Below are 27522 nucleotides of genomic sequence, written 5' to 3'. Positions count from 1 at the left end.
TATATTAACTTACTTCACAAATAAAGATACTGAAGCATGGAGCAACTGAGTCATTTATTCAAAACTACACTTCTCTAATCTGAAAGACCTCTGCAATACCAAGGCAGTTCAGGGTGGGGCATAAGCTAGTACCAGCATCAAAGCATACCATAGGATTCAAGCAAGAATATTCTTGTCAAGTGTACTCCAGTCTTTTAAAGGTGTTTGTGAATATGAATAAAACTCTTTCCCAGAGTTATAGTAGCCTGGAGCATGGGATCTGCCATTTCATCTCTCTTGTAAACTTTAAGGACAAAGCCAAAATTAGAACACATACAAATCTTTATATTATTCTTTGCAAGCCCACAAATTTTTAACATTCTGGAAGCTGGTTTGATGATCTACAACTTTGTTGCTGTTAGCAACTGCCAGGAAATGAATTTGGAAAATGAAAAAAACAACCCCATTTTTACAGTAGAACACGAAAGCCTTAAAATACTTAAAGCTGGCAATACAAGCATTATAATAGCGTGACACAAATAATATACAAAAGATTTATATCCAGAAACAATTATTGACAAAAGCAAACCATCATTGCTCCAGATTAGATTAGAAATTAGAACTGAAAATGAATTTAGTCAGTAGATAATGTTCTAAAAGACGAAATACAATAAAAAGCTGGTCAAGAATTTTCTTCCAACACAACAAAATGACTTAGAAGAAAATTTGTAACTGAATTGTTGATCTTACCTATGTACCTCAACAACTCTGTTAACTTTTGTCAAGATAGTGATATTCTTTCTATATTCAGGAACTGGGGACCAAAAAGTGAAATAATATTTCTGAATTGCCAGTTTCTCTGAGAGTTAGGATTTAAAATTAGGAAACCAATTTCACTGCTAGTTATGACCAACTAACCAGTACAAAACCGACTCTCTCATCATATGTGAAAGCTAGATACTTCTAAAAAGTAAAGAAAAGAAAAGAAAGAAATTTGGTTGAAGGCCCTGGAGAGCTTCGCAGGCAACCAGGACTTGAGGGGCCAACAACCCAAAAGGAAACATGGAGCCAAGCATGGTATCGTGCTTCAATTGTTCTCTCGGAATTTGCTGCTTCAGAAGCAGAGGAAGGAAAAAGGCTGAAAATCAGAGCAGAGCTTTTGGCAGTCCACAATGCTAAGGAGACAAAACTTGGAGCTCAGGGCTTGCCAATGAGTAGTAGCCTTGGTAAACATCCAGGCTTTCAATTGGAACCCCTATAAAGCTCTTCTTTGCCAAAATATAATCTAGAAATAGACAAGCTCACACACACACACACACACAGAAAACCCCCCCCCACACACTTGAAAATCAACTTCAAATATATTTTGTACTAGAATAAAATGGGGTTTTCTGCCCCTACTCTAGTTACCTGCAAAAAGAAAAAAAAATCCTCTCCAAAGAAGATAAAATCATAGACAGCCTCTATGGTTTTCTACCCAAAATGTTCAAAACTCAGTAAAAATTGCCAAATTACCAAAGAAAATACAACAAGATCCAAGAGAGAAACAGAAAATAAAAACAGATTCTTAGGTGTTCCAGATATTAGAGTTAACAGACACAGACTTTAAAGTAGCTGTGATTGATATGTTTAAGAAAAGAGAAGAAATGATGACAATCTAACCAGAGAACTGAAATAATCAAATGAAATTTCTAAAATTGAAAAATATATATAATAATGGAAAGGAAATCAATAGATTTTTGTCTAACAGCAAAAGAAGACAGGATTAAATAGCTGGAAAATAACTCAATTGAAAATTTGCAAGCTAAAGCACACAGCATAAAAATGTACAAAATCTGGAAAAGGGAGTAAGAACATGTGAGACATAATGAAAATGACTAACATAAATGTAATTGAAGTACTAGCAAGATGGAAGTGAGACAATGGTAATATTTGAATATAATTTTAAAAAATTCTGAAGCTGACATAAAACTTTATACCTCAGGCTCAGAATGTGCTGCAAACCTCATGCAAGAGAAATACAGATAAAACTATACGTAAGCACATCACGATAAACTTGCTGAAATAAAAGGTAAGAGAAAAATCTTTTTTAAAAAAGCCAGAGAAAAACAAATGCGTATCCCCTTTTAATGATTGACAATTAGATGACAGCTGAATTTTCAAGAGGAAATAATGGAAGCCAGAAGACAACAGAATGGTATCATTAAAGTGATGACAGAAAATAACTTCCAATCTAGAATTCTATGACCAGTAAAAATTATTCAAAAATAAAGACAAGGGCTTCCCTGGTGGCGCAGTGGTTGAGAGTCTGCCTGCCAATGCGGGGGACGCGGGTTCGAGCCCTGGTCTGGGAGGATCCCACGTGCCGCGGAGCGGCTGGGCCCGTGAGCCACAATTGCTGAGCCTGCGCGTCTGGAGCCTGTGCTCCGCAGCGAGAGAGGCCGCGATGGTGAGAGGCCCGCGCACCGCGGTGAGGAGTGGCCCCCGCTTGCCACAACTGGGGAAAGCCCTCGCACAGAAACGAAGACCCAACACAGCCAAAAATAAATAAATTAATTAATTAAAAAAAAAAAAATAAAGACAAAATAAATAAATTTGCACACAAACAAAACTGACAGAATTCATAGCCAAGAGACGACGCTAAGATACTACTACTACTACTACTACTACTACTACTACTACTACTACTACTACTACTAAAAAAGATGTTTAGGCAAAAGGAAAAAAATCACAGATGGAAACACAAGAATGTAGGAAGGAATAAAGAGCAATGAAAAACACAATTATCTAAATAAATATTGAGTGCATTAAACAATAAAAATAATTTCTTATGAGTTTTATATATACATAGAAATAAAAGCATGGCAATAGGAAAGAAAAAGCTAGAGAGATTAAGTGGTAAAGTATAATAAGATTCTAACATTTTATTAAAAGTGGAATGATTCAAATTTATGTTAGACTGTATTAAGTCAGTATTAAATGTGATAATATCCAGGGCAATCACTAAAATATTTATAATGGATATATAAACCTCAGGCTAATAATGGTGGAAAATGGAATAGAAAATATTCCTGACACATTAAAAGAATACAAGAAATCAACAACAACAAAAAGAATATAGAATAGGTTGGACAAAGAGAAAACAAATGATGGGACTTCCCTGGTGGCACAGTGGATAAGACTCTGCACTCCCAATGCAGGGGGCCCGGGTTCGATCCCTGGTCAGGGAACTAGATCCCACATGCATGCCGCAACTAAGAGTTCACATGCTACAACTAAAGAGCCCGTGTTCCACAACTAAGGAGCTGGGGAGCCAAAGCTAAGGAATCCTGGAGCCGCAGCTAAGGAGCCCGCCTGCCACCACTAAGACCTGGCACAACCAAAATAAATAAATAAATAAATAAATATTTTTAAAAAAGCAAATGTTAAGATAGTGTAATTAAACTCAACTATATCAGCAATTTCATTAAATGTAAATATACTGAATAGTCCCAATAAAAGTCAGAGATTGAGTGTATTTAAAACAAAAACTAAAGTAAAACAAAATAAATTTATGTTTATAAGATGCCAAGATTAGTATAAGGATACAGAAAAATTAAAAGTATGAAAAATAATCACCATGCAAATATTAAACCAAAGAAAGCTGGCGTAGTTATGCTAATAGCAAATAAAATAAACATTAAAGCAAAAAAACGAGATGTTATAATAAAACGGTATATCTATGAGTAAGATATAATAATTTTATATTAACCTATAAAGAATAAAGGCAAAAATTGACAGGTCTAGAGGAAATACAGGAAAATCTACAATCATATGGGAGATTTTTAATATAGTTGCCTCTGTAACTGACAAAAGTGGAGAAAAAAATCAGTTGTTAAAAGAAAAAATTTGAACTACATAATTAACCAAATGACGTAATTGATACAGAGAAAACGTTCTACTTGCCACCTGAAAAAATATAAACATTTTGTTTTTAATCTGTGTATTTCATTTGTACTCTGATTACAGTGGCTTTAACCTAGAAATTTAGTGATTCATTTTTATAAAAAACTAGACAATCCCTAAACGTTTGAAAATTAAACAAGCACTTCTAAATAATCATGAGTAAAAGAAGAAATCACAATGGGAATTAGAAAATATTTTACTAAAAGGAAAATTAAAATATAACACAGCACAACTTGTGCAATACAGCTAAAGGTAAATGCTTACAGGTCCATGTTTACAGATAAATTTATAAATGTAAATGTATATTTAAATACCTTAAAGTCTTAATGAACTTATAATTTATACTCTCAAGAAGTTAAAACAGCAAATTTAATCTATAGAAAATAGAAGGAAATAAGGTTAAGAACAGAAGTTAATGAAACAAAAAAGATACAATAGAAAAAAATCAACTAATTCCAAAGTGTCTTCTTTTAAAAAGACTAATAAAATATAATACATGTCAACAAAATGGGTATTTTGTATGTGCAAGTCCAATGTATTTGAGAAAAAAGACACAAATTATCAATATCAGGATAAAGGGAGACATTGCTACCGATGTTATAAACGACTCCCAGAGATAATATTAATAAATTTTCAAACTTAATGTGAAGTAAAAGAAGGCAGACACAAAAAGCACATGCTGTATATTTTTATAAAGTTTTGAAACAGTGAAAACTAATATACTGTGTTAGAAGTCAAGATACTGCCTATGTTTAGGGTTTACTGATTGGAAAGGCATATGGATGGGATTTCTGGAGCATTGCTTTATTCTTGATCCAAGTGATCTTTATACAAGAGTATTCACCTTGTGAAAATTCATAAAGTGGCACGTGATTTGTGCACTTTTCAATGTGAATGTTATACTTCAATAAAATACTTATTTTAAAATTGAGATACCATTTTGAATGTAAAAACTGCTATAAAATTTATGAAATAGAATTAGATGACATACATATCATCTTCAATCTAAAGGTCATTAAATAAGCCTTTGGAAGTGTTTCACTCTAGGGATTTTTAATGTCTTCTTCTGTAGTATTATATGAGAAATACTGAGAGGATTTTCTAATCAATAGAAAAACAAACGTGTTTTTGAAAAACAAAAGCTTAAGATGGACAAAAAGAAGAATCACAGTGTTTCCCAAAAGTTGAGGAAGAACATTTATTCTGTTGGATTGTCTCCTGGATTTTACAGTCTCGCAAAATTCATGAAGCAATAAAAGTGAAGAAAATCTTTCTGAAAAAAAAGTGGAGTGGAATTGCCCATAATTAAATAGAAGCAGGTAAGAGAAAGAAGAGATGGGAGAAGATGAACTAAAGCCACAATTCTTAACATCCCCCTCTGACTTCCCAGTGGGTAACCTGCAACCCTGGTTAGGAAGAATGTTCTCAAAACTTGCAATTGTTCCCTAGTTGCTACGAAGATTCTCCGTACATTTTTCTTATTCATTATGAAGAAACTTCAGGGGAGAAGGCAGCTGTATGATAAAGGAGCAGCCCCCACAGTAGAAATCCAAAAATACAGGGTTTTAATCCTACTACTCCTATAGTATAGGAGTATAGTATAGTATATAGTATAGTATAGACTATATCACCCAGGAAAAATTACTAATATCCATAAGTTTCCATTGTTTCACTTAAAATTAGGCATGATGTTGTCTACTTTGAAGAGTGTTTATGAGTTTCAATGTAGATAATGGTAAAGTTTGATGAGCTAAGATATTGGTTGCCTTATATTTATTATACTTGCAACAATAGGAGTATCTCAGGTTTATCAGTTTAGCAACACCCTTAAATTACCCAAGGCAACAAATGCTTAAAGAGGACCAGACACTTACAGCCACTTTGCCAGCAGAATACCTGTAAGAGAGTACAAAGTCTCAACCTTAAGGATTCTGCTTGCTGACTGAACCTTCTACATTTAGAGGGCTTTCTCTCTCTCTCACTCTCTTTATATTATCTCTTCTGTCTTTCTGTTCTGTCCTCATTTTTAGCTTGCTGATGGTAATTGTTTAAACTTAAGGCTTTCTTTACGGTATACAGATGTATTTGAATTAATAGGGTTCATATATTTCTTAAGAATAAACCCAACAGACAAGTATTACAAATTCTGTTTTTTATTATGTAGTTTCTTAGCTGCAACTTGAAATCCAATAGTAGGATATACATGAAACAAGATGCTTGCAGCCAATATTGATACAGCAGCTATTAAACCAGTATGTTTAATCAAACCACTCATGTAGAATGCACTCTTTAAATGGAATCACCTTGGATACAAGTGCTCATAACCACAGAATAACCAGCTCCCTGAAGAACAAAGGAATCTTCTTGACTTATAATTATTTTCTTCACTAGGAAAATTACTATTTACTGAGATTTTTACCAAAGAATGTTTTTTTTTGCTCTTCAACTCTGCCATGGTTTTTGAGAATCTTGAAGTTTCACCGGCTGATTGTTAATCAGAAACGCATTAGTCTAACCTACTTTCAAAACCAGCACTTTTGATACAAATCCAATAGCTTTAGTCCTATGTTTGACTAATTCAACTTCTTAAAATTGAGATCTTCACTGATTTAGTGTTTCTCCCTCTCCTCCAAACAAGGCTTGCTGCTGCCATCAATTCCAAGCGGTTACCATCCAATGGTCTTATTTTTTCTAGTCTGTCCAATGCTACCATGTAGATTACTTTTTCCAGTTTTCTGTTTGTCTTTTCTTTCTCATTCTCTGTAAAGCGTTCTAGTTGCTATTTAGGGACATGGTATGCTGCTCTTGATGAATGTGTTCAATATTACGTAAAGGACTTAAAATGGAAGATTGAAATTCCTACGGGCGCCATAACATCCATTTAAGTTGCAGATCGTGGTTGTGGTGTGTGTGTGTGTGTGTGTGTGTGTGTGTGTGTGTGTGTGAGAATTTATTTTAGTTACACCTTTTTTCTTCCAAGCTTGTCATTGTTTCCATATTTCCTCATTGAAACTTCATTCTTCTCAGATGGGTTTTGGCTTAGTACCTAGTGTGACTGGGTTTTATCTATCAAAGCTCTAAATTAAAAAAAAAAATTTCTGGGCAAATGTCAACCCCAGAAAAATATAATGAGGTTTGTTAAGGAAAAACAAAAAAAGATGTCTGAAAAAATTGAGTTCTAGAAGTACTGGGAGGCATTAAGCTGACTTTTAGTAGGGACCTGAGTAGGCTTCTTTTAAATTTTCTGTCTTAATAGTTACAAGTGTGAGCACATCAATTTTAAGTGTATGTGTGTGTGTGTGTGTATATATATACATATATATATACACATATATATATGTATATATATATATATAAATTTAGAATTGAACATACTTAGTACTTACTTTGTTTTTATGCCTCACGTGATATCTGCATCACATAGCATGCTTCGCGTTAATCTTTTATTTACACAGACACACACATACACACAACATATTTTCTCTCTCTTTCTCTCACAATCAAACAAAAAGAGAAAGAGAAAAGGAGGAAGGGAGGAGGCGTAGCTGCAACTGTCTCAAACTGGAACAACAGATAAAATTGTAAATGTCTGGATTGGAGGAGGCAAAATAAATATAAGATACTCGGATAATTAACCAATTATCTTCAGGCTATATTTAGTGAACAGCCAACAGGAAGCATGGGGCCAAAGCAATTGGGAAAGCACGTGGGGTGGGGAAGTGCAAGGGGCAGGGAGACAGACACTGAGAACAGACCACTGAGAGGACAATTCTGCTCTGTAGATGGCCTTTTAATGTAAATATAATCCCTGTGGCAAAGGAACATAGCTCTGTCTTTTTTTTTTTTTTTAAACTAATTAATTAATTAATTTATTTTTGGCTGTGTTCGGTCTTCGTTTCTGTGCAAGGGCTTTCTCTAGTTGCGGCAAGCGGGGTCCACTCTTCATCACGGTGCGCGGGCCTCTCACTATCACGGCCTCTCTTGTTGCGGAGCACAGGCTCCAGACGCGCAGGCATAGCTCTGTCTTGATTTTCTAAGGCCTACTATTGGGAGTTTGGGATTGACATGTACACACTGCTATATTTAAAATAGATAACCAACAAGGACTTACTGTATAGCACAGGGAACTCTGCTCAATATTCTGTAATAACCTAAATGGGAAAAGAATTTGGAGAAGAATAGACACATGTATATGTAAAATTTTTTTTTTTAATTTTAAAAAAAGGTATTCATGCACCCCAATGCTCAGTGCAGCACTATTTACAATAGCCAGGACATGGAAGCAACCTTGTCCATCAACAGAGGAATGTCCATCGACAGAGGAATGGATAAAGAAGATGTGATACATATATACAATGGAATATTACTCAGCCATAAAAAAGAGTGAAATAATTAATGCCATTTGCAGCAACATGGATGGACCTAGAGATGGTCGTACGGAGTGAAGTAAGTCAGACACAGAAAGACAAATATATGATATAGCTTATATGTGGAATCTAAAAAATAAAGGGTACAAATGACCTTATTTACAAAACAGAAGTAGAGTCACAGATATAGAAAACAGACTTATGGTTACCAGGGGGAAAGTGGGGGAGGGATAAATTGGGGGATTGGGATTGACATATACACACTACTCCATATAAAATAGATAACTAATAAGAACCTGCTGTATAGCACAGGGAACTCTACTCAATATTCTGTAATGACCTATATGGGAAAAGAATCTAAAAAAAAAAAAGAGTGGATATATGTATATGCATAACTGATTCACTTTGCTATACACCTGAAACTAACCCAACATTGTAAACCAACTCTACTCCAATAAAAATTTTTCAAAAAAGGTATTCTTCCAAATCACCTTGCCTGGCCTGCTCCTTGCATAGAGGTCTCTGCGTATCAATAAGAGTTTGCTCAGCCAGAAAGAGGCAGAGCAAGGCCCCGAGGCCCCAGGGTCTGAGTCCACACTCTCCCCATTACCGACCACACCACGGAGAGGGGTGTGATGTGAGGAGCTTGGGGCTGTAACTGGTGGTGGTAAAAATAGTGATGCGAGTGAATGAGAGAGGCTGTGCAGGGGAGATTTGGGGGATTTCCTTGTGTTCACTTTTTAAGAAAAACATCTATGGGCCTACCTCAGAAGACAACAAAGGGCATTGTGTAGGGGGTAAAAGAAAAAATGTCACAGCAGTATGATGCCAGCCAACTATGATGACATATTGCAGGGTGCTGTGTTTCCTTTTGAAAAAGTGAACAAATAGGAATATTTATGGTATAATTCATGAACTGAGGGAGATTGTTGAAATAATCCCTGGCTGCTACTATCTCAGGGCAAAAGAAAAACCCATGCAGATGTGAAAAGTGTACCTCTAGGCTGAGATGTTGGTGCAGATGTTGCCAAAAAGTGCTTATTATTGTACTCTAAGTCTCAGTTTCACTTGACCCTACAACAGTGAATCATCCAGAGAGTAAAATGATAACAGTCATGGGAATATCTGGATACCAGGGACATTTCTAATGATAAAAATTGCATCAGCTCAGCAGCAGTCGCAGGGGAAGAGGAAACCTCTGCTTATTAACTGCATATTCTTGACACTTCAGCAACTTTTATTACTTTTACAACTTTCCAAAATGCAAAGGCCTTGGGATGAAAAATATAAAAGTCTGACATACATAAAATACTCCAAACCTTACAGGAAAACTTCATCATCGCCACACCATCTGGGATAGCTTACTCCAAAAGGAAAGTCTAAGAGATTATGGAATGAACCCATTACAGCTCTGCCTTTCTCTTCAGCTTGGTGCCCATCGACCCAAGCATTAGAGAGAAATGGAAAAGTGGAGACAGAGCTGGGACACACTTCTGAGCGAGGACGTTATCCTGCGTGTAATGTCGCTAGTCACAGCGGCTGCTGGAGCACCCAGGAGAGAACACATAAAACCGGTAAGAATGATTAGGGGCAAACACTGTGGCTGACAGTCTAGCGCATCCCAGGGATGGATCCAGAAAGACACTGGAATATAATGCTGAATTCTATTATTATTTAAGATCCATTGTGTTCATTCTAAAAATGTTCACCCTGTATCAGTCAGATCGGCATTCAAATACTACTTCTGCCAAGTACGAGTCTGTGGCAAAATTACCTCACTTTCTCTCATCCGTGAAAATAAAAATAATGCTCCCTATTTCCTGCGATTGGAAGAAGTAAGAGATAAGATATACAACGCCTCTCATCCTAGCAGGTTCAGTGAAGATGTTTGATTACTTTCCCTACATTCTCCTTTAATGTGTCAGGCATGAAGCCAAGACAGATCCTTCTGTATTGCATAGGTTTGTCCAACCTCTGCATCCCTCCATTCAAGTCCGACCCCACCCCCCAGAGAGAAGGTTTCTCTACGGCAGATGTGTTCAGTCTTCTCTACGGCAAGGTTGGCCTCAGCATGAAAACAGCAGTGATCTCATTTGCTGGAATAAGGATGAGGTAATTATTGAACAATCGAAGCCACAGAAATGATTAAGGTGCTGGTGGCATTTACTTATGCAGAAACATTAATAGAGTTAAACAATTGTAAGCTGGCCAAATGGTAAGGAGGATAAAAAGCCGTGAACAAATATTTAAAGGGCATAATGTAACTCAGGCTAGGCAGGAATTATTTACAGAAATTTAAAGAGCTACAATGAGGCATGTGGTAGATAAAAAGACATCAGGCAATGAGATTCTATTTTCAAGACCCTTTCAAAATGGAGAGAATTGCTGGATTCTGGAGAAAACAATTGTCCATCAAACATTCAAGATTTCCCTGCAAAAAGATAACATATTCATGTAGTAGCCACTGAACCCAGTAGTTACATATCCCCCTGGAGAAACTAACAAGAAGAGATGATAGAACTCTGTCTATAAAATTATTCCTAAACTCTAATTGCCAAAACTTCACCATTTCCCATACCTTAGATGTCCTCTGTCATTCTAACAGGATATTTTAAAAAATCAAAAATGCAAATGTAAAAAAAGTTACCTTAACTTTGTCACCAGAGCTAATAATTATGTATCTATTTTTAATAGAGAGATACATAAGAGAACATATTAGCATTACTTGAAATCAAATATTATCAGTGAAAACATTCCACATACAGAAAATAAATTTTGTTAAGTAGCCGTCTTACATTTAGGACTGTTTCCTTCTATACAGTGCTTGAATTTGAGTGATGTTGAGTGATTTTAGTTTGCCAATTATTATTGACTACACTAGCAATGAAAGAGTTTGAAAAAAGAGTGATTACCTTGTCAGAAACCTATATTTGACAATAAAGACAAAAATTTTAAAAACCAACTAACTCTTAGAAAGACCATTCAAATTCTTCTCCGTATTTTGTAGAGGCAAGTCACTCAGGCCCAATACAAATGCATGTGATGAAAAGGATCTTCTCCCAAGTAAGAAAACACCATTGCCTTCTAGTGGTACCTGAGGACCAACTGAGTACCAACAGTGTCTGGCAGGCCATCACGGGGCATGATGGCAATAGTTAACCGATTAACATATTTAGAAATCCAAATATGTCATAACTATGAAAAGATGATCACATGAATGGCTTTAGCGGTGTAAATGGCATGTTAAAAGTATTTTGATGCTAACTTTACCCACATTAGAGTGAAAAATACAAATTTATTGTGTCAGTTGAATTCCAAATGCTGTACCAGTAGGATAAGGACTGAGAAGAAACCCTTGGATTTGACCACTTGCAGGTCCTTGGTGACCTTGACAAGAGCAGCTTATTGGTGGGGACAGAAACCTGATGAGAAAGGGTTCAAGACAGAGTGGGAGGAGGGAAACTGGAGATTTCTTTTTCAAGAAGTTTTGCCAATAAAAGATAATTGGTTTAATAACAGGAGAGGAATGCATAGTCAAGAGGAGATTAACTTTTAAGATGAGCTATATTACGGCAGATTTATATGCTGATGAGAATAATACAGCAGGATATAGACATTATATGATGCAGAAGAGAAAGGGAAATATTGGATTGATGTCCCTGAGTAAGGGAAATGATCTGTTCCTCAATTTGTAGAGGTCTTGACCTTAAATAGGAGCACTAAGAGTTCATTCCCAAGTTCAGCAGGGAAAAGGGGAAAGTGGATAGATCTGCAGATAGGTTTGAAAAGCAGTTGTGGAGTATATGGAAATTTATTTTTGATAATTTCTGTTTTCTCAGAAAAATAGAAGTAAGAACATAGTTGACAGTGGGGATGGGGGAGGAGGCATAGATGTCTGAAGAGAAAGAAGATAAGAAATATAATCTATTTAAGTGGAAATAGAGTTTTAAAAAATGGGGCTTCCCTGGTGGCACAGTGGTTGAGAATCTGCCTGCCAATGCAGGGGACACGGGTTCGAGCCCTGGTCTGGGAAGATCCCACATGCCGCGGAGCAGCTGGGCCCGTGAGCCACAACTACTGAGCCTGCGCGTCTGGAGCCTGTGCTCCCGCAACAAGAGAGGCCGCGATAATGGGAGGCCCGCGCACCGCGATGAAGAGTGGCCCCCACTTGCCGCAACTAGAGAAAGCCCTCGCACAGAAACGACGACCCAACACAGCCAAAAATAAATAAATAAATAAATAAATAAATTTATTAAAAAAACTGTACCAAGGGCCCACTTGATATTTATTACTGACTGAACTTAAAGTAGAACCAATCCATGCATAAGTGTGTTTTTCTTCAGGCAAAATCAGCTGTGTAGGTGCAGGCACAAAGTAGGTGGGCAGTTGGATTAACCAGTTAGTTTTACCACGTAAGCAAAGTAAGAAGAAAAGAAGAGTCAGATAAGCCAATAAAATATCTAAATAACACATAACTAGATTTGTAAGGCTGCCCCAGAAATAAACATTCATCCATGTGCAATCTCTATAAAGTACATAATACAATTTAAGAACAACTTAGCCTTGACTACATTACATTTTTCTGGTATTGGTATTAAGAATAAGATCTAAGAACTCATTAGAAAAAGACTATGAACCAATGTGTTAACTCAAAAGCAGCATAAAACATACATTATCTAGATTTCTAACAATCTACAGTTTTTATGATTGATTTGTGACTCTATAACCTTGTTGGTTTGCTTCAGTTTATCATGTACAATAAAGCCAATAAGGCATGTAACCAACAAGGCTTCCTAACAGAAATAAGAAATGTTGAAAATATATAATCTAAGAAAATTAATGAAAAATTAACGAAAGACCTATCATGAAAGTCACTACATGCTCATGAAAGCCCTCCAAATTAATCCTTTTCAGAATTTCAGGTCAATGCTGCAATTCATTAGGAAGATAACATCAAACATGTGTCACTTCCAAACACTTGTTGGAAAACCAAAGCTACATTCCTATGTCAAAAATGGCTTGGTAAAATACAGCATTTATTTATTTACTGTCCCTTTCCCCAAATCCCACAAATAAGTCTCTAATTCCAGGCAAACTTTCCTACACCATCAATTTTAAAGAGTAAATAACACATTATTACATGCATCCAATCAACAGATATATATGGTGAGTATCTGCTATGTGCCTTGAAATAATGTGTCTTCCATTAATGTTGATGTCATGAAGAACTGAGAGTGTAAAGTAGTGAGAAGAATAGAGGACTGAAGGACCAATTTGCTCTTGAATTCCGGTTTTATCACTTGCTACGTTAAGTCTTTTGGCAAAACTCGAATTTTTTGAGCATTAGTTTCCTTTGCTATGAAATGGTGATGAATCTCAACTAACTGAAGTAATGAAATAAAATATGTGGCAATTGAGAATTGGCACTGGTTAAGAGTAGGGACCCTGGAGTCAGCCTGGAACCTGGCTTTTAAAACCAGCTCCACTCTTTAATGTTATGTAAACTTGGACAAGTTACTCATTCTTTTCTTTGGTTTTTAGATACCTTATTTATAAAATGGATAGATGGGTAGTATTTTAGTGTATCATCAATTGATGCATAATGTAGCATACCTACTACATAGGCTTGTTGTGAGGATGAAACAGTACTCAAGGGCACAGTGCCTGAGTCAATTATAGCCATTGCCATGTGCACACTGATCTCAACTGCCACTCTATACCGCTGTTACTTGTAAATCCTGAGAAATACAGGATTTTTCATTCATTCAGTAAATGCTGTGGAGTGTTAGCTATACGCCAGGCACTGGTGAGACACTGACTTTTAAGTGGCTGTCCCCCATCATCATACCATATGGGTCCCTATTAAACCTGATACCAAAGAACTATAAAAGCACAGGGTGAAACGCATATTCCACAAAAAATATTTCACACAATATAGCTTTATGAAAATAACCTTTTCTTTCCTGAATGACAAAGTGGTAACTATCATAAAATGGTTTTTATAAAAGGTGGCTAGATTCCTACTACCATGCCCTACTGCTAGCCTTCACCCCCAGGAAACAGTGAATGGTGATATATTCATTATTAGATAAAATCACTAAATTATAGTAATTTCTTAAAATGAATGCTGGAATCATTATAGATAAAATTACTAAATTAGTTTTCTGTTCATGTCAACACAGTGCAGTTGACTTTAAATTGCATCAAACCCCCTAAAATGGTCTCTTATATGTTTGAGTTTACCATTACGTTTTTGGTTTTTGTTTGTTTTTTTGTTTGTTTTTAGCCCTTGAGTGCCAAAATGACAATATTTAAAACATCACACACAATTTGTATTATCTAAATATCATAGCCCTTTGTGGCTAAAATTTCTCACCATTTGGAGAGAAATTAATATACAGTTTACCTAGAAAGAAACCTAGATTTTGGAACTAAGTGATAAATCAGATTGAAAAATACTTCGTCTACCTTTCCCTTTCAATTTCTGCCATTATTTTAAAATTAAGTAAATAAAATTTAGAAGATATCATTTAACATTGAAGAGAGGGGAGGTTTCTGTCTATTTTAAAATAATTTTCTTATAGTAACATTATATAGACTAAAATTATTAACAGACAAACAGAATTTGGGAGGTAAATGTAGAAGAGCTGTACTAATAATTATACTAATTTGAAATATAAAGTGAAATCTGTAACTGATAACGGTAACCTACTGCGAGGTTTAAGAGGAATTGTTGCTTCCGAAATCTTACATAAAGAAATGTCAAAGGATTTCTTCACCAGTTAATAGTACTGACCATTTTCTCAATATATGTAAACTCAACTCAATCAATGAATCTAACTTAACCCAAAGCAAACCATCTTACTTAACCTTACTTGCATCTTACCTGACCTACTATGCTATCTTACACTTTCCATATCCACCACTTAATTTATTGCACCATAGTGGTATTATCCTTTTTCAGAAGCCTATAGCGAATGCAGAATGTTTGAAATCATAACAATTAAGCCACAGAAAAAATATATAAGGAAGCAAGGTCAATGTTTTTAAAACAATCTTTAAAATTGTTTTACGTACCAAGTCAGTAATATGCCCATAATATCTCTTACTTAGAAACCCTACATTTGACAAAATAGCCCTTGTTAAAAAAATGAGACAGTTCAGATTAGAAAAACTATAATTTTGTCTTGCCTTAATAAAACTAACAAATAATAAAACTCTGATTATCAAAAAGTTAGCAACAGGTATTATCAAAAGATATGTAGGAAGACTCCCACAGACATCACCCTAAAAAAGTAAAAAAAAATACACTTCTGAAAAGAAAAGAAGGATGATCTTTTGGGAGAAAAATACTCTCTTGTTTTATTTTGACCTAAAGAGCCCAAATAAGCAGGCGGTCTTTGCATTTTCAATGGTGATGGCTCAGAAGCAGTAGCACAAGAATGGTGGACTTTCGATAACTCTTGGCCGTTGATTATTTTCTGAGGGTGAGCATGGCTTTCCTTAAATAGTACCTTGTAAGAAGGAAGACCACTTCTCTTTTATTAGGATAGCTGATGAGTTTCATTGTCACAGAGGAACAAATAAATATATATAGGCATATATATACATTTCTGCCTTTTATACAAAAGAATAAGTTGAAAACAATTTTTATGTAGCTCATTTTACAGTCCTTGTTTCTTATGACATCCTGTAATTTAAGTAAAATGTGTCAGTAAGAAACCCACAAAACTATTGAGTAAACATACATGACACATGATACCATGGTTCCTATGACAGTAGCCAAAAAAAAAAAAAAATAGATTTCAAAACATAATTGCATTAGCTATACCAAAGATTTTGAAAGGTTATTATCCTATAAAAATGAAAGATCTTGTTTGGTTTAAAAGCTAATAACAAAAATGCAACACTTTTAGGATAAAATGTTCATATACGTCATTGCACGTAGGTTCTATTTCAGTTTTCTTTTTTTCTTGTTGAGATTCCAAATAATAAAACTGTTTGCAAATTTTTGGTTTCCTTGTACCTTCTTATTTCTTTAGCTAAATTAACAGATATTCTAAGTATCTCTTTTCATACATTAAGCCTTAGAGTGAGGTTGGTTATATTCTTGCATTCTTGAGAGTAACTCACAAATATGTAGTCACATTCCAATCCCTGAAAAAAGGGATAGATTATATGTGTATATTTAGGGAAAGTAAAAAAGATATAAAATTTTGAAAAGTATATTTACTTCTAAAATGGTCTAGTTAAGAGCACTATGGTTCAAAGACACTTTTTCAGCTTTGGAGACGCTGACATTCCTCATTTCACTTCAATCTGAGGGCAGTGACAAGTACCCAGGGCACGGCAGACACTCTGTAAAGATTTGAGAGCCTATGAGTGCAGAAAACAGAGACGTTGCTCCCAACTACAATTTACTGAATATGTGTGTGAATTAATTATGATTGGGCATAAACAACAATCATGAGGTATAAAATGGAGATTTATTTTTACTTCTCTGCAATGAGGGAAGACTTCTCAGAGGAGTTGGCACTTTTTTTCAAGCTTTAAGAAGTGGGGATAATTTCAACAGGTGAAGAGAGAAGAAAGAAGAATCTATGCATGGAGTGAAGCACAAACAAAGGCACAGGGATTTGAAACCACGTGGTTGAACTTTGTGGGGTTTTTTGCTTTTGTTTTTTAAAGACCAAGTATTTTATTTTATTTTTTAAAGACTTTTTTTTGATGTGGACCATTTTTAAAGTCTTTATTGAATTTGTTACAATATTGCTTCTGTTTTATGTTTTGGTTTTTTGGCTGCGAGGCATGTGGGATCTTAGCTCCCCGACCAAGGATCGAACCCGCACCCCCTGCATTGGAAGGCGAAGTCTTAACTACTGGACTGCCAGGGAAGTCCCTGGTTGAACTTTGAATGATGTTTGGAGTCTAAGGAGTTAGAGGAAGAGTAGAGGAAGATGAATCTGGAAAGGTAAGATAAAGTGTGATGCTCACCACGACCACTAAGCCATCTTGCAAATTTCTGTCCTTTACAGATACGAAAGCCATCCTTTTATGGGGGTAGGAGGTGGTCAGAGTTGGGGGGTAAGGTTTGACCAAAAGGGATAAATAAATATGTCATACTCTTTATATTAAATTACTACTTATAGGAGGATTAAAAAGAAAAAATCCCTACATTTAAGAAATGTATACTACTCTTTCCCAAAAGACAAAATATCGAGCTGTTCCTTATTTTGTTGGCAAACATATTTGTATTTCCTTGTCAAAATGCAAACTGCAGACAACATAGACATAATATAAAATGACAGTGTACTTAAAGTTTCTACACCTCCCTTGCTTCTCCCAACAGGCTAAGGTTATTCCCACCTCAGGGGCTTCACACACATTGTTCTTCAAACCTCTGCATCCTTCTCAGATGTCAGCATTCAACTTGTAGCTCTTGGTGTGGCCCACCCTGCCTACTTGATCTAATTAGGTCCCTCTTCCTATCCACCCTCACCCCTCCCCGTGGTTCTCTACCTCAGCCCTCTTTGTGCTTTTTAGGACTTTGACGTTTGCAATTCGTATTAACTTGTTCCTTGCCATCTGCAGTGACTTTCTACCCCGTGTCTGTAAGCTCCATGATGGAAGGAGATTCGTCTGTTCTTTTCAACACTCCACATATAATACCTGGAACAGGACCTGACATATTACAAAGATGCAACAATGCTTTGCCAAATTAATAATTTTCAAATACAGAGATATATAGAATTGCCATACCTAAAAGTTATATCTCTAAATTAACAAATCAGACTTTTAAAATTTCCTGGGGTCAGTTCTTATGCAAAGAGTGAGTATAGGAGGAAAAGGAAAATATGCTTAAAAAATGTTTCCTAAAAGAATATTTAATTAAATAATAAAATAATTATGTATAGTTATATTTAATAATATATTGTAAAATCATGTAATTATACATCAATATATGATTTACATAACATAGTTTTAGTATTTCTTTGGCTTAAATTAGTAATTCCTTTCTGATACTCAAGGGATATATCTATATTTTTCTTCACTAAAGAATATATTTCTTGATATATAAGATATATAAGAAGGATAAAAGGAAAGGTTTTGATGAAATTTCCTTCTAGCTTATCTTCTTTTCCATTCTCCCACCAAAAATAAGGTAGCAAAAGTGACTTCGAATATATCAGTGCAAACTCATGAATGTCAAGAGAACAGTCAGGGTTGCAAATGTTGAAATAGACTATCAGAGAGCTCAGATGCCTTTCTTTATCTGGTAAAAAGTTAAAATTCATCCCCATCTTAAAATTCACAAGTGTAAAGCAAACCCTCCTTCATCACCCGATATGACACAGAACATTTATTGTTCATATTTATAAAATAATCTACTGGTTTATATTTAAAGAATATGCACTAAGTTTTAATCATCATTTATATTAAACAGTCCTATCTAGAAGAAAATATGTTTATTTACTTCAAATAGATGGCAACACTGGAGCTCTACCTGGTGAAAATTGTGTTCTAAAAGATGATCAGATGAAATTAGGGGAGAAGCAAATACGTTAAGTCATGATAATGTGACCCTCCATGGGTCAACAATGTTTAAAACAGTTGAGTTGGTCTTATAATACCAAGGTTTGCTGGATCCGTTTCTAGGCTAAAGTGTAAAATTAAAGTCCCTTTTTCCTAATAGCTTCTACACTGGTCTGAAAATATTGTCTCCGAAGTCTTCATCGTGAAGTTCCTTCTTTTATAGCTATATAATTTATCTATCTTAAAAATTCCATTCTGCTTTTCCTCAGCTGTTTGCCTTCTAAGCTCGATTCTAAGAGCAAGTAACTCCAATTTCTAACTGTGACAATGAGCGATTAAAAAAAAAAATTTAGTTCTAGTCTTTGTTTAAAGAAGCACTGAAACTTTCGGTCGTAAATCTGCAAATGTGTGGGACACACACACACACACACACATACACACATTCACATAGATACACACGTACAGCATATGCTTCTCTCACACATCTTTGGAACAACAGGGAACTTAAAATAAATACAGCTGGGCACCAGGAATATAATGTGCTGGGCAAACATATACTCCTATTAACGTAAATATATTCTTCAGTGTTTCCTGCGGGGCCTACTTAGTAATGAAAAGCAAGCAATCCCCATTTCTCCCACAAAACACCCCACATGCTCTCCAAACAACCGCCCCTAGCAACTGGATGTGGAGAGGAGCGGAAAGGAACAAAAGGCGCTGGGCTCCAGCTCAGGAGTGAGTCGCCTTCTCGGACCCTGGCATTTTAAAGGCAGCAACAGAAGGTCATGTTGGGCACTAGCTGTCTCTCAAAAAATATGTATAGTAAGGCAACTATTACAGTCATCCGTGTGTAGTAACTGCTTCTTTTGCCTCACGTAATTCGCGAGTCCTTGAATCGAAACTACCACGTATGAGGGATGTTTGCCAAACCCCCAAGTGGGACTCGTTCTCCGCCCTCTGCGCCCCTCTCCTCACCCCAAGATGCGACCCAAGGGCTTCAGAGTGACCAGTGCTGCTCGCGAAGCAGCCTTCCGGGAAATCTCCACTGGACTGGCTCTCGGCTCCAACACACCCTCGGCTCACTGCTCTCACCCCAGCCCCTGCTGAGCGCAAGGCGGGGACCAGCCCCTCCGCCAAGGTCCGGGAGCCGAGGGGGCTCCGGGAGACCCGGGAGGCCAGACCCGGAGATTCCGGGCATCTCCAACCGGGCTGGAAGCAGCCGGCGCGACCCCGAGGGGAGCCAAGACCGTCGGAGCAGAAAGAGGTTTTCCCTGGGAGTCGGCCCACATCGGACCCGGAGAGCGAGGGGCAGCGGCGGGAGCGGGCCAGCCTGCCGGCGGGGTGAGTTTCCAGTGGCTACAGGTTGCCTGGGAGCAGATGCCCCGCTCCCGAGGGCGGCAGGCGCTCGGGGCGCTCGGGAGGGAGACTTGGGGGGGGGCGGGGGGAGGGTGTGAGAGACGGTGGGAGGCAGGGGAGCCCGAAAAGGCCCCACGCGGGCGGGGAGAGGGGAGAGAGCCGAGGGCGCGCCTCCCAACCGGGACCCACACAGACCTTGGCGCCGCAACCTGCGCTTCTTGAGGCCGAAGATGCGCACTTTGGAGAAGATGTCCACCAGGTTGCCGTTGCAGAGCCCGCGGTTCTTGCTGGGGCTGCTCCGCCTCCTGCTGGCCGACGGCCGGTCCCAGTGCTGCTCCCGTGCCTGCCGCTTCTGGCGGATCAAGCCGCTGGCGATGGCCGCGGCCATGGTGGCCCCGGGACCGGGTCCGGAGGAGGGAGGGGCCGAGAGAAGGGAGCTGGGGACACAGGAGCGGGAAGGGCCGGCGAAGAGGGCAGGCCGGAGGGGCCGGGGGCTGGGAGCGCTCAGTCCCGCCTGGGACCCATCGTCCTGTCCGCGGAGCGCGGGGCCGGGCCCGCAAATGCGCCCGGGGCGCGGCGGGGCGAACGCCGGGAGCCCGAGGTCGTGCCCGCCGCCGCGGTCGCGTCGGATCCTGGACTGGGGCCGGGGCCGCGGGCGCCGCCGCTCGCGCCGCCTTCCTGCCCGGCCCGCCTCCCGGGCGGGAGGTAGAGCCGGCCGCCTTCTTCCCGGGCAAGGGATGGAGGGCAGGTGCCGGCCGGGTCCCGCGCGTCGGTCCGCCCAGAGCGCGCTGGGCAGGACTCAGCGCCGGACTCGAGCGGCCCCCCGGCCGGTGCTGCCGCCGCCCGCTCTCGGAGTCCGCCGGTGATCGTCAAGTGCTCTGGAGATCAGCATCTGGAGAGCGCAATCTTCTCCCCGGAGATCTCTAATCAGAGCGCTTCGTTCCCACCCCGCTACACTCCCCTCCCGTCCCCCTCCTATGCCAGTCTTCAGAAGGAAAGAAAAAGGTATATATAATAATGCCTTTTAAAAATATTAATAATACTGTAAAAGAAAGCTAAAACGGATGGCAGGGGGTGGGGTGCTGAGAGGCTGAGCCAGAGCGGGTGGAATTGAAGGAATCATCAGTGCGCTTTTTCTTGGATGAAACTCGCACGTCTCCGAGGCTTCCGAGGCTTAGCGAGGGCTTCTGGATCTTAACGTGCCTCCTGGTCCGCAGACACTCTCAGCCGTGGTTGGAACGCGAGGTGGATCCCGCCCTCCCCGCTAATCCCTTCAGCTCCCCAGCCTCTACACCCCGGGAAGGAGGAGGGGGAAGGAGGGAGGTTGGGAGGGAGGAGAGTGTGTCCTGAGGAGGGAGGCGCCTCCACTCCCTGCCTAATCCACCCAAACTTGCTGGACTCTCCCTTCCGCCCCCAGGAAAAGTAGGCTTGTCATTTTGAAACCGTAGCAGACAGAGCAAGAAGGAGGGAAGGAGGGACGAGGGAAGGGGACAAGACGTGGAGAGGTGGTGTGGAAAGACCCCCTTCCCAAATTTGCTCTCTAGCACTTGGAGGAAGAGATGGCCGCAACTGTAGCTGCTGCAGAACGGCAGCGGGAACGGAGTATTGAAGAAGCCACCACAGAATATTAAGGGCGGGCGGGGTGTCACAGTATTCCAGCGACAACAGAAAGCAGCCGGACTGAGGGACACTCCAGTTTGAGCTGCCGTCTTTGGCGTCCCTGGGTAGAAAGCCAGGGAGCAAAGCATGTGAACTGTGTTTGAAATTCAGATACAACAGCTGCTGCCTCTTCTCCTTGATTTCCTGTCTGTGTCCTGGCAGCATTCTGTCATGGATAACCCAAAATATGAAGGTCCAGGAGGAGGGGAGCAAGTGGAGGGCACCCTAGAAAAGGAGGTTGGGAGAGGAACAATTCGTGCTTGGATGAATACAGATCCTTGGTTCCTAGGACACACTCCGAGCCACAGAACTATGAGTAGCTTGTGCTCCTATGGCTTCTTACCTTTTCCTCTTCCCTTTAGACTGCTTGCTTATCATTCCACGAAGGTAAAGAAAAGAAACCCACAAGCTAGACTTCTCGCAATCCAGTGTGAAGAACGGAGGAAAGAAAACTCATCTGATAATTGGTACTTGTAACAATCACTTTTCTGGTGACCGCTTTAGAGCTGGAAAGAGGAGAGACACACTCGGAAGGCAGCCCTGAGAGCAGTTCTGAACCAACACCCACGTTCTCTTTGCCTCAGGAATAGGCAGTAAAGTACTACAGAGACTTGCAGCCAGGCAAGTGGGAGAAGTTCAGACAAGGGCTGATTACAGGGAGGCTAGACACCTTCTGCTCTAGGGAACTTATCCACAGTCTCTCCAAGGAAGCAATTAGTGCTCAGCTGTTTTTCACTGTATTTACTAATAAGCCTCTCTTGGGGAAGAGAATTTAATCTAAGAGGAGTGTTTAGATTTGGGTCCAATGCAGATATCATTGGCTTTACGATAATGTATATGCTATTTAACATTAAAGAACATATTCTGTAAGCTTATTTTCCCCACCTTACCATGTTTTATCTACATGAAATCTATATATATGTAATAACTACGATTACTAAAAGGAATATGCATGAGTAATTTTCCCAGAAATTTGCAATCCTTAATCTCCTATGAGATAGAAAAAGTGAAGAAAAAAGGGTGTGTTAACTATTTTGCTCCATGTCTACCTTTTTTTTTTGTTTTCTGTTTTACATGTCTTTGTTCTTACATGTTTACTAAGTGTATTTAGTATTGCCATGATCTTGCTTTAAAAGGGAAGGACATTTGCAGAGATGGATACATCTAATAAAAGGCTATTCAAGTGTTTATTTTAAGAAATTCACCGAAATAAGTCGTATTGAACAGAAGTAGTAGCTACTCCTACCTTCCATTATTGAACAGTGGCTATCTGGACATTTCAGACAGTACAGATTGGAATTTCTGAACGACTTTACAATTAAAGCAAACATGTTTACCTAAAGCTAGTAATGAGTTTTTCAAAGAAGCAAAATGTTAAGTATAGTGACCTTTTCAATCTAGTACAACTGCCCCAAATTACATAACCTAGTTAGCCTCTTCTTCTTTTTTTTTTTAATCCTCGTGATATATGTGTGTAGTATAATAATTTGAACAGAGTGAGATTAAGCTGCTTCTTATTATAGCTGTGTTAATTCTTTTCTTTCCAGGCATTTTCTTACAATTCAGGGTTCTCCCCAATTCCTTGGATTGTATAATCCAAGGGGAGGTCGGTTTTTTGTCTCCTTCAGACCCCTCCCTTCAACGCCCAGCTGCGGTTCAGCACCGCGGACAAGGATCCGGCCACAGCCAGGGCGCGCGGAGAGCAAGCAGGTTCCCCTGAGCGTGGGCGCGCTGCTGGCTGCGAGGGGCTCCGATACTCTCTGCCCTTAAAAGCAGCTTTCCGCTGCCCACCCCAAGCCACCCAAGGCGGAAAGGAAATTAATCCTCACGGCTTCCACTGGCATTAATAACCCACCTTGGAGCATGAAGCTTTTCAGCTTTTTGAGAACCAAGAAATACTCTTTCTTTCCTGATTTATTCCAACCCCTGGCGCAGCGCCTGAAACAGCGGACGACTCAGTCTCAGGGCGTCTACTCAGAGTGTGAATTTCACAAGCCTTAAACGCTTCTATCTTAGGTGGTTTCTGGTTTTAAGGGAGCATGGGGTGGGGGGCAGCACTTGGGCTAATCAAAGTCTTTTAGCTTAATCTCTAGTTTTCCTTTTACCTCCCCAAAACGCTGTTTAGTTGTTTACAGATAGAGGTAAGCGAAAGAAAACGCAAGAGAGCCATCTGCTGTCTTAAGCTGTGATAAAAGTGTAGCAAAAAACCAGGGTGAAAACCGTTCAGGGCGGGTGAACCGAAATCCATACCTTGCTGTAATTCAGAAAATGTTACACTCATGAGAACCTCCTTGGTGTCGTTCACTTCACCTTTGAATGTATAAAACCAAACAATATAGTACTGACCAGGTAGAGTGGCTCCTGAGCAACCTGTCAGGAGTCTGAACTCTGATTTCAGACAGTCTCGTTCATTTCTGGATTTTGCTCCATCCTGGCTATATAATGACTTCTAGTGAGTTGCTTCAGTTTCTCTCAGCCTCAATTTCCCTACCTCTAAAACTGAGATGATAATAAAATCTCCTTTTTAATTCTTGTGCAGTTAAATTTAGTAAATGAATGTAAAGATCCTTGTCCAGTGTCTGGTACATCCTCAGTGCTTAAAAATGGCAGCTATTATTGTCATGATGTCCCAGATCACTCATTTCTATCTCGGAAATTCTTTTCCAATTTCCATGTCTTTTTCAAGATCAAAAATGTATGTATTCCCATGTATATTTCCTCACCTCTGAACTGGGTACTTGAAAAAGATTTTAAGTAATTAGAAATGTAAAAATTATTTCATTTTGGCAAAAGAAGTCCAAGGTGAAACTTTGGTTCATAATTGACTAAATTTGTGAACTTAGCTCTGTAAGGCTCTTTCCCCACTCACTGAATAGAGATAATAAAAACATTTCCCTCCCTCACAGAGATTAATATGTGTGCCTATGAGAAAACAGTTCTAAAACTGTAAAGTACCACACAAGCATTAGTTCATTGGAAGCTGATTATTCAACTACTTCCCTGTGCTCGCAACGTCTCCAGAAGATGCCATGCTCCCTTTGGCCCCTCTACTTTGCATATGTTGTTCCATCTATCTGGAACACTTTTACTGCCTCTTGCCCACACTCCCCTCGGTAATATAAAACAGTAGCTAAAATCACAATTGGAGTAAAGCAATCATAGGCTTGACTGTGCATCCTTGAGCAATTCATCTAAACCTCTCTAAGTTTCTATTTCCTCTTCTGTAAAATGGTCAAAATAATGCAATAAGGTTATTATGAGGATTAAATGAGAACATGTATATAAAACACAGCAGTGCCTGCCAAATAGTGCAAGTTCAATAAATGATAGCTACTGGTAATCATTTAACTCATCACTCAGGTCTTCATTTCTTCAATGACCAAGTCCTACATTGACACTTCTATGAAGATGTCTAGTAGGCATCTCAGGCTTAACATGGCCAAGATTAAACTCTCAGTCTTCTTTCTCAAACCTGCTTTCCAATCTGCCCCATCTCTGGAATGACATCTCCATTCTTCTTGTTCCTCCGGCCCCAAAACCTGGGCATCATACTAATCTCATTTCTTTCTTTAGTACCTCTTATGTAATTCCTCAACAAAATGTATTCACTCTATCTTCAAAATAGATCTACCATATGATCACTTCCCACTGTATGCACTGCTACCTACCACCATGATCTTTTGGACTATTACAATAGCGACCTGATTGGTCCCTTGGGATTCACCCTTGGTCTTCTTTGATATGCCTTCAACACTGTGACCAAAGTGTCAAAGGTATAAATCAGATTATATTATGCCTCTGTTCAAAATCCTCCACCTCAGTAAAAACCGAAGTCCTCACAGTGTCTACAAACCATGCTCCATGTGATTTGTATCTCTCATCTACATTCATTTGTTATCTGACACCATCTCTGCTTCTCTCTCTTCATTCACCAGATGCCTTCCTCAACCTACCTGGCACGTTGCTATGGCAGGACTTCTGTGCTTGCTCTTCCAGCTGACTCTCTCACCTCCTGCAAAATCTTTGCTCACTTATTATCATCCCAGTTGAGATCTTCTCTTACAAATCTAGCTAAAATAGCAACCTCCAAACACAGTCAATCCCTTCTTCTTTCCCTGATTTAAGGTTCTGCATAGCAGTCACAACTTTGAAAAATTCTATGTATTTTTATATATGTATTTTAATATGTATCTTATTTATTTGGACTATCTTGCTCTTTTAAAACACAAACCTAAGACATATTTTTGTGTCTCATTTGTTGACTGCCACATATCCAGTTCTTAAAATGGGGCAAGGCAGAGTAGGGGCTTAAAGAATTAAGAAGTTGGATACAAAGACAGCCAAACAGTTAACACCAAATATGAGGAACAGAAAATCTTGCTTAGCCCAGTCTGTCAAGGATAAATTACCCCATGGTGCTTGACCTCTTTAAGAGAAGAAAGAAATCTAAAATTCGATTTGGAATATGCACAATCTCAACCCCATAAATAGGATATACAGAGTCCTCTAGACTTTGCTTGATCATTTAGGCTCAACTTAACATGACATGTAGTTTTTTTTTTTTTTAACCAAAACATTAGCAAAATATTTAATATGAAAAGTCCATGACAATTCTATATTAGATATTGGGTTGGCCAAAAAGTTCGTTCGGGTTTTGGTATGATGGTACTCGAAACCCGAACAAACTTTTTGGCCAAACCAATATAATCATATATTTATATACGATTTAAAATACCATTTCAATTATTTAAGACCTAAACCTTCAAGTAAGTTAATGTTCCAACAAGAACAATGACATTTATATTTTGGCTTCCTAATACAAGTTGTTCATTATCACAACCTTCCCGAATCACCATTCTATATCCCTAAGACGACATGTAGTTTGAGTTCTGAGTTCCAGCAGTGATTCTTGGGGCTTACTGAAGGTTGCAAGACTGACTTCACTTGGATTGGAGAGGACAATGCTACTGATCTTTGCGACTCATCCCGCCCCCCAATACACATCCTGTTTTCTCCCTTGCTTTCAGGCTGCCAATTGACAACATGCCCCCTTTTCAAATTTGTTACATTGAATCAATCATTGGAAACTAGATGAACATATCTGATCATCTATAAATACAAAAGTAAATGAAGTCTAAGGAGGGAGAATATGTAAACAAGAAACAGCCTTATTGATACTGATTTCATTATTTAAAGAGCCTTTTCCCCTTGCCTTCTGCATTTTTGTTATATTCTAGTTTATTTTATTGAGTAGGTTGCTTAAATTCCAAATATGTAAGTTTTTGTTTGGTTTACTAAAAACAAGTACATTATTTCAACTTCAAATAAACAAAAAACTCTAAAGAACATATTTTGTGACACTGATGTCATTATTAAATGTTAACACTTATTTTCACAAAGTAACAGTCTACCTATTTTTCTTCATATATGTCATTGCCACAGCCATTATTTCAATGTAACCAAATTCATCGGATCTAAGAAACCATTGACTTTAAGATGCATCAGTTAGCTACAAAGGAAAAAAACCATTTTGTTCAACTATGCCACATCATAGATTACAAGATGTATATCAATTTCAGAGATATTTATTAAAAAAAAAACCTTTGCATCTTAGAATCAACGAAATGGGGTATCATGGGACTATGTAAGTCTATAAGTGGGACTGTACCCTTATTAACCCTGT

The 27522-nt window shown here is 38.7% G+C and overlaps 1 protein-coding gene across 4 annotated transcripts in view; it reads right to left on the bottom strand.

Moving 5' to 3' along the window:
* Window positions 1-27522, bottom strand: part of FGF14 (fibroblast growth factor 14) — a 621331-nt gene that overhangs the window by 162324 nt on the left and 431485 nt on the right. Inside the window, exon 1 of one of the 4 annotated variants that reach the window (XM_057532953.1) lies at window positions 20376-20568. The exons of the other annotated variants lie outside the window; for them this stretch is intronic. Within the exon in view, the coding sequence (XP_057388936.1) occupies window positions 20376-20568 (193 nt within the window). Of the gene's footprint in view, window positions 1-20375; window positions 20569-27522 lie in introns of those variants that run through there. 4 annotated transcript variants of the gene reach the window in all.

This window comes from Balaenoptera acutorostrata, chromosome 18 (assembly GCF_949987535.1).
Source record: "Balaenoptera acutorostrata chromosome 18, mBalAcu1.1, whole genome shotgun sequence".
Classification (NCBI taxonomy): Eukaryota; Metazoa; Chordata; class Mammalia; order Artiodactyla; family Balaenopteridae; genus Balaenoptera; species Balaenoptera acutorostrata.
The sequence above is the reverse complement of the archived record's forward strand: the minus strand, read 5'-3'. Positions and strand labels throughout refer to the sequence as shown.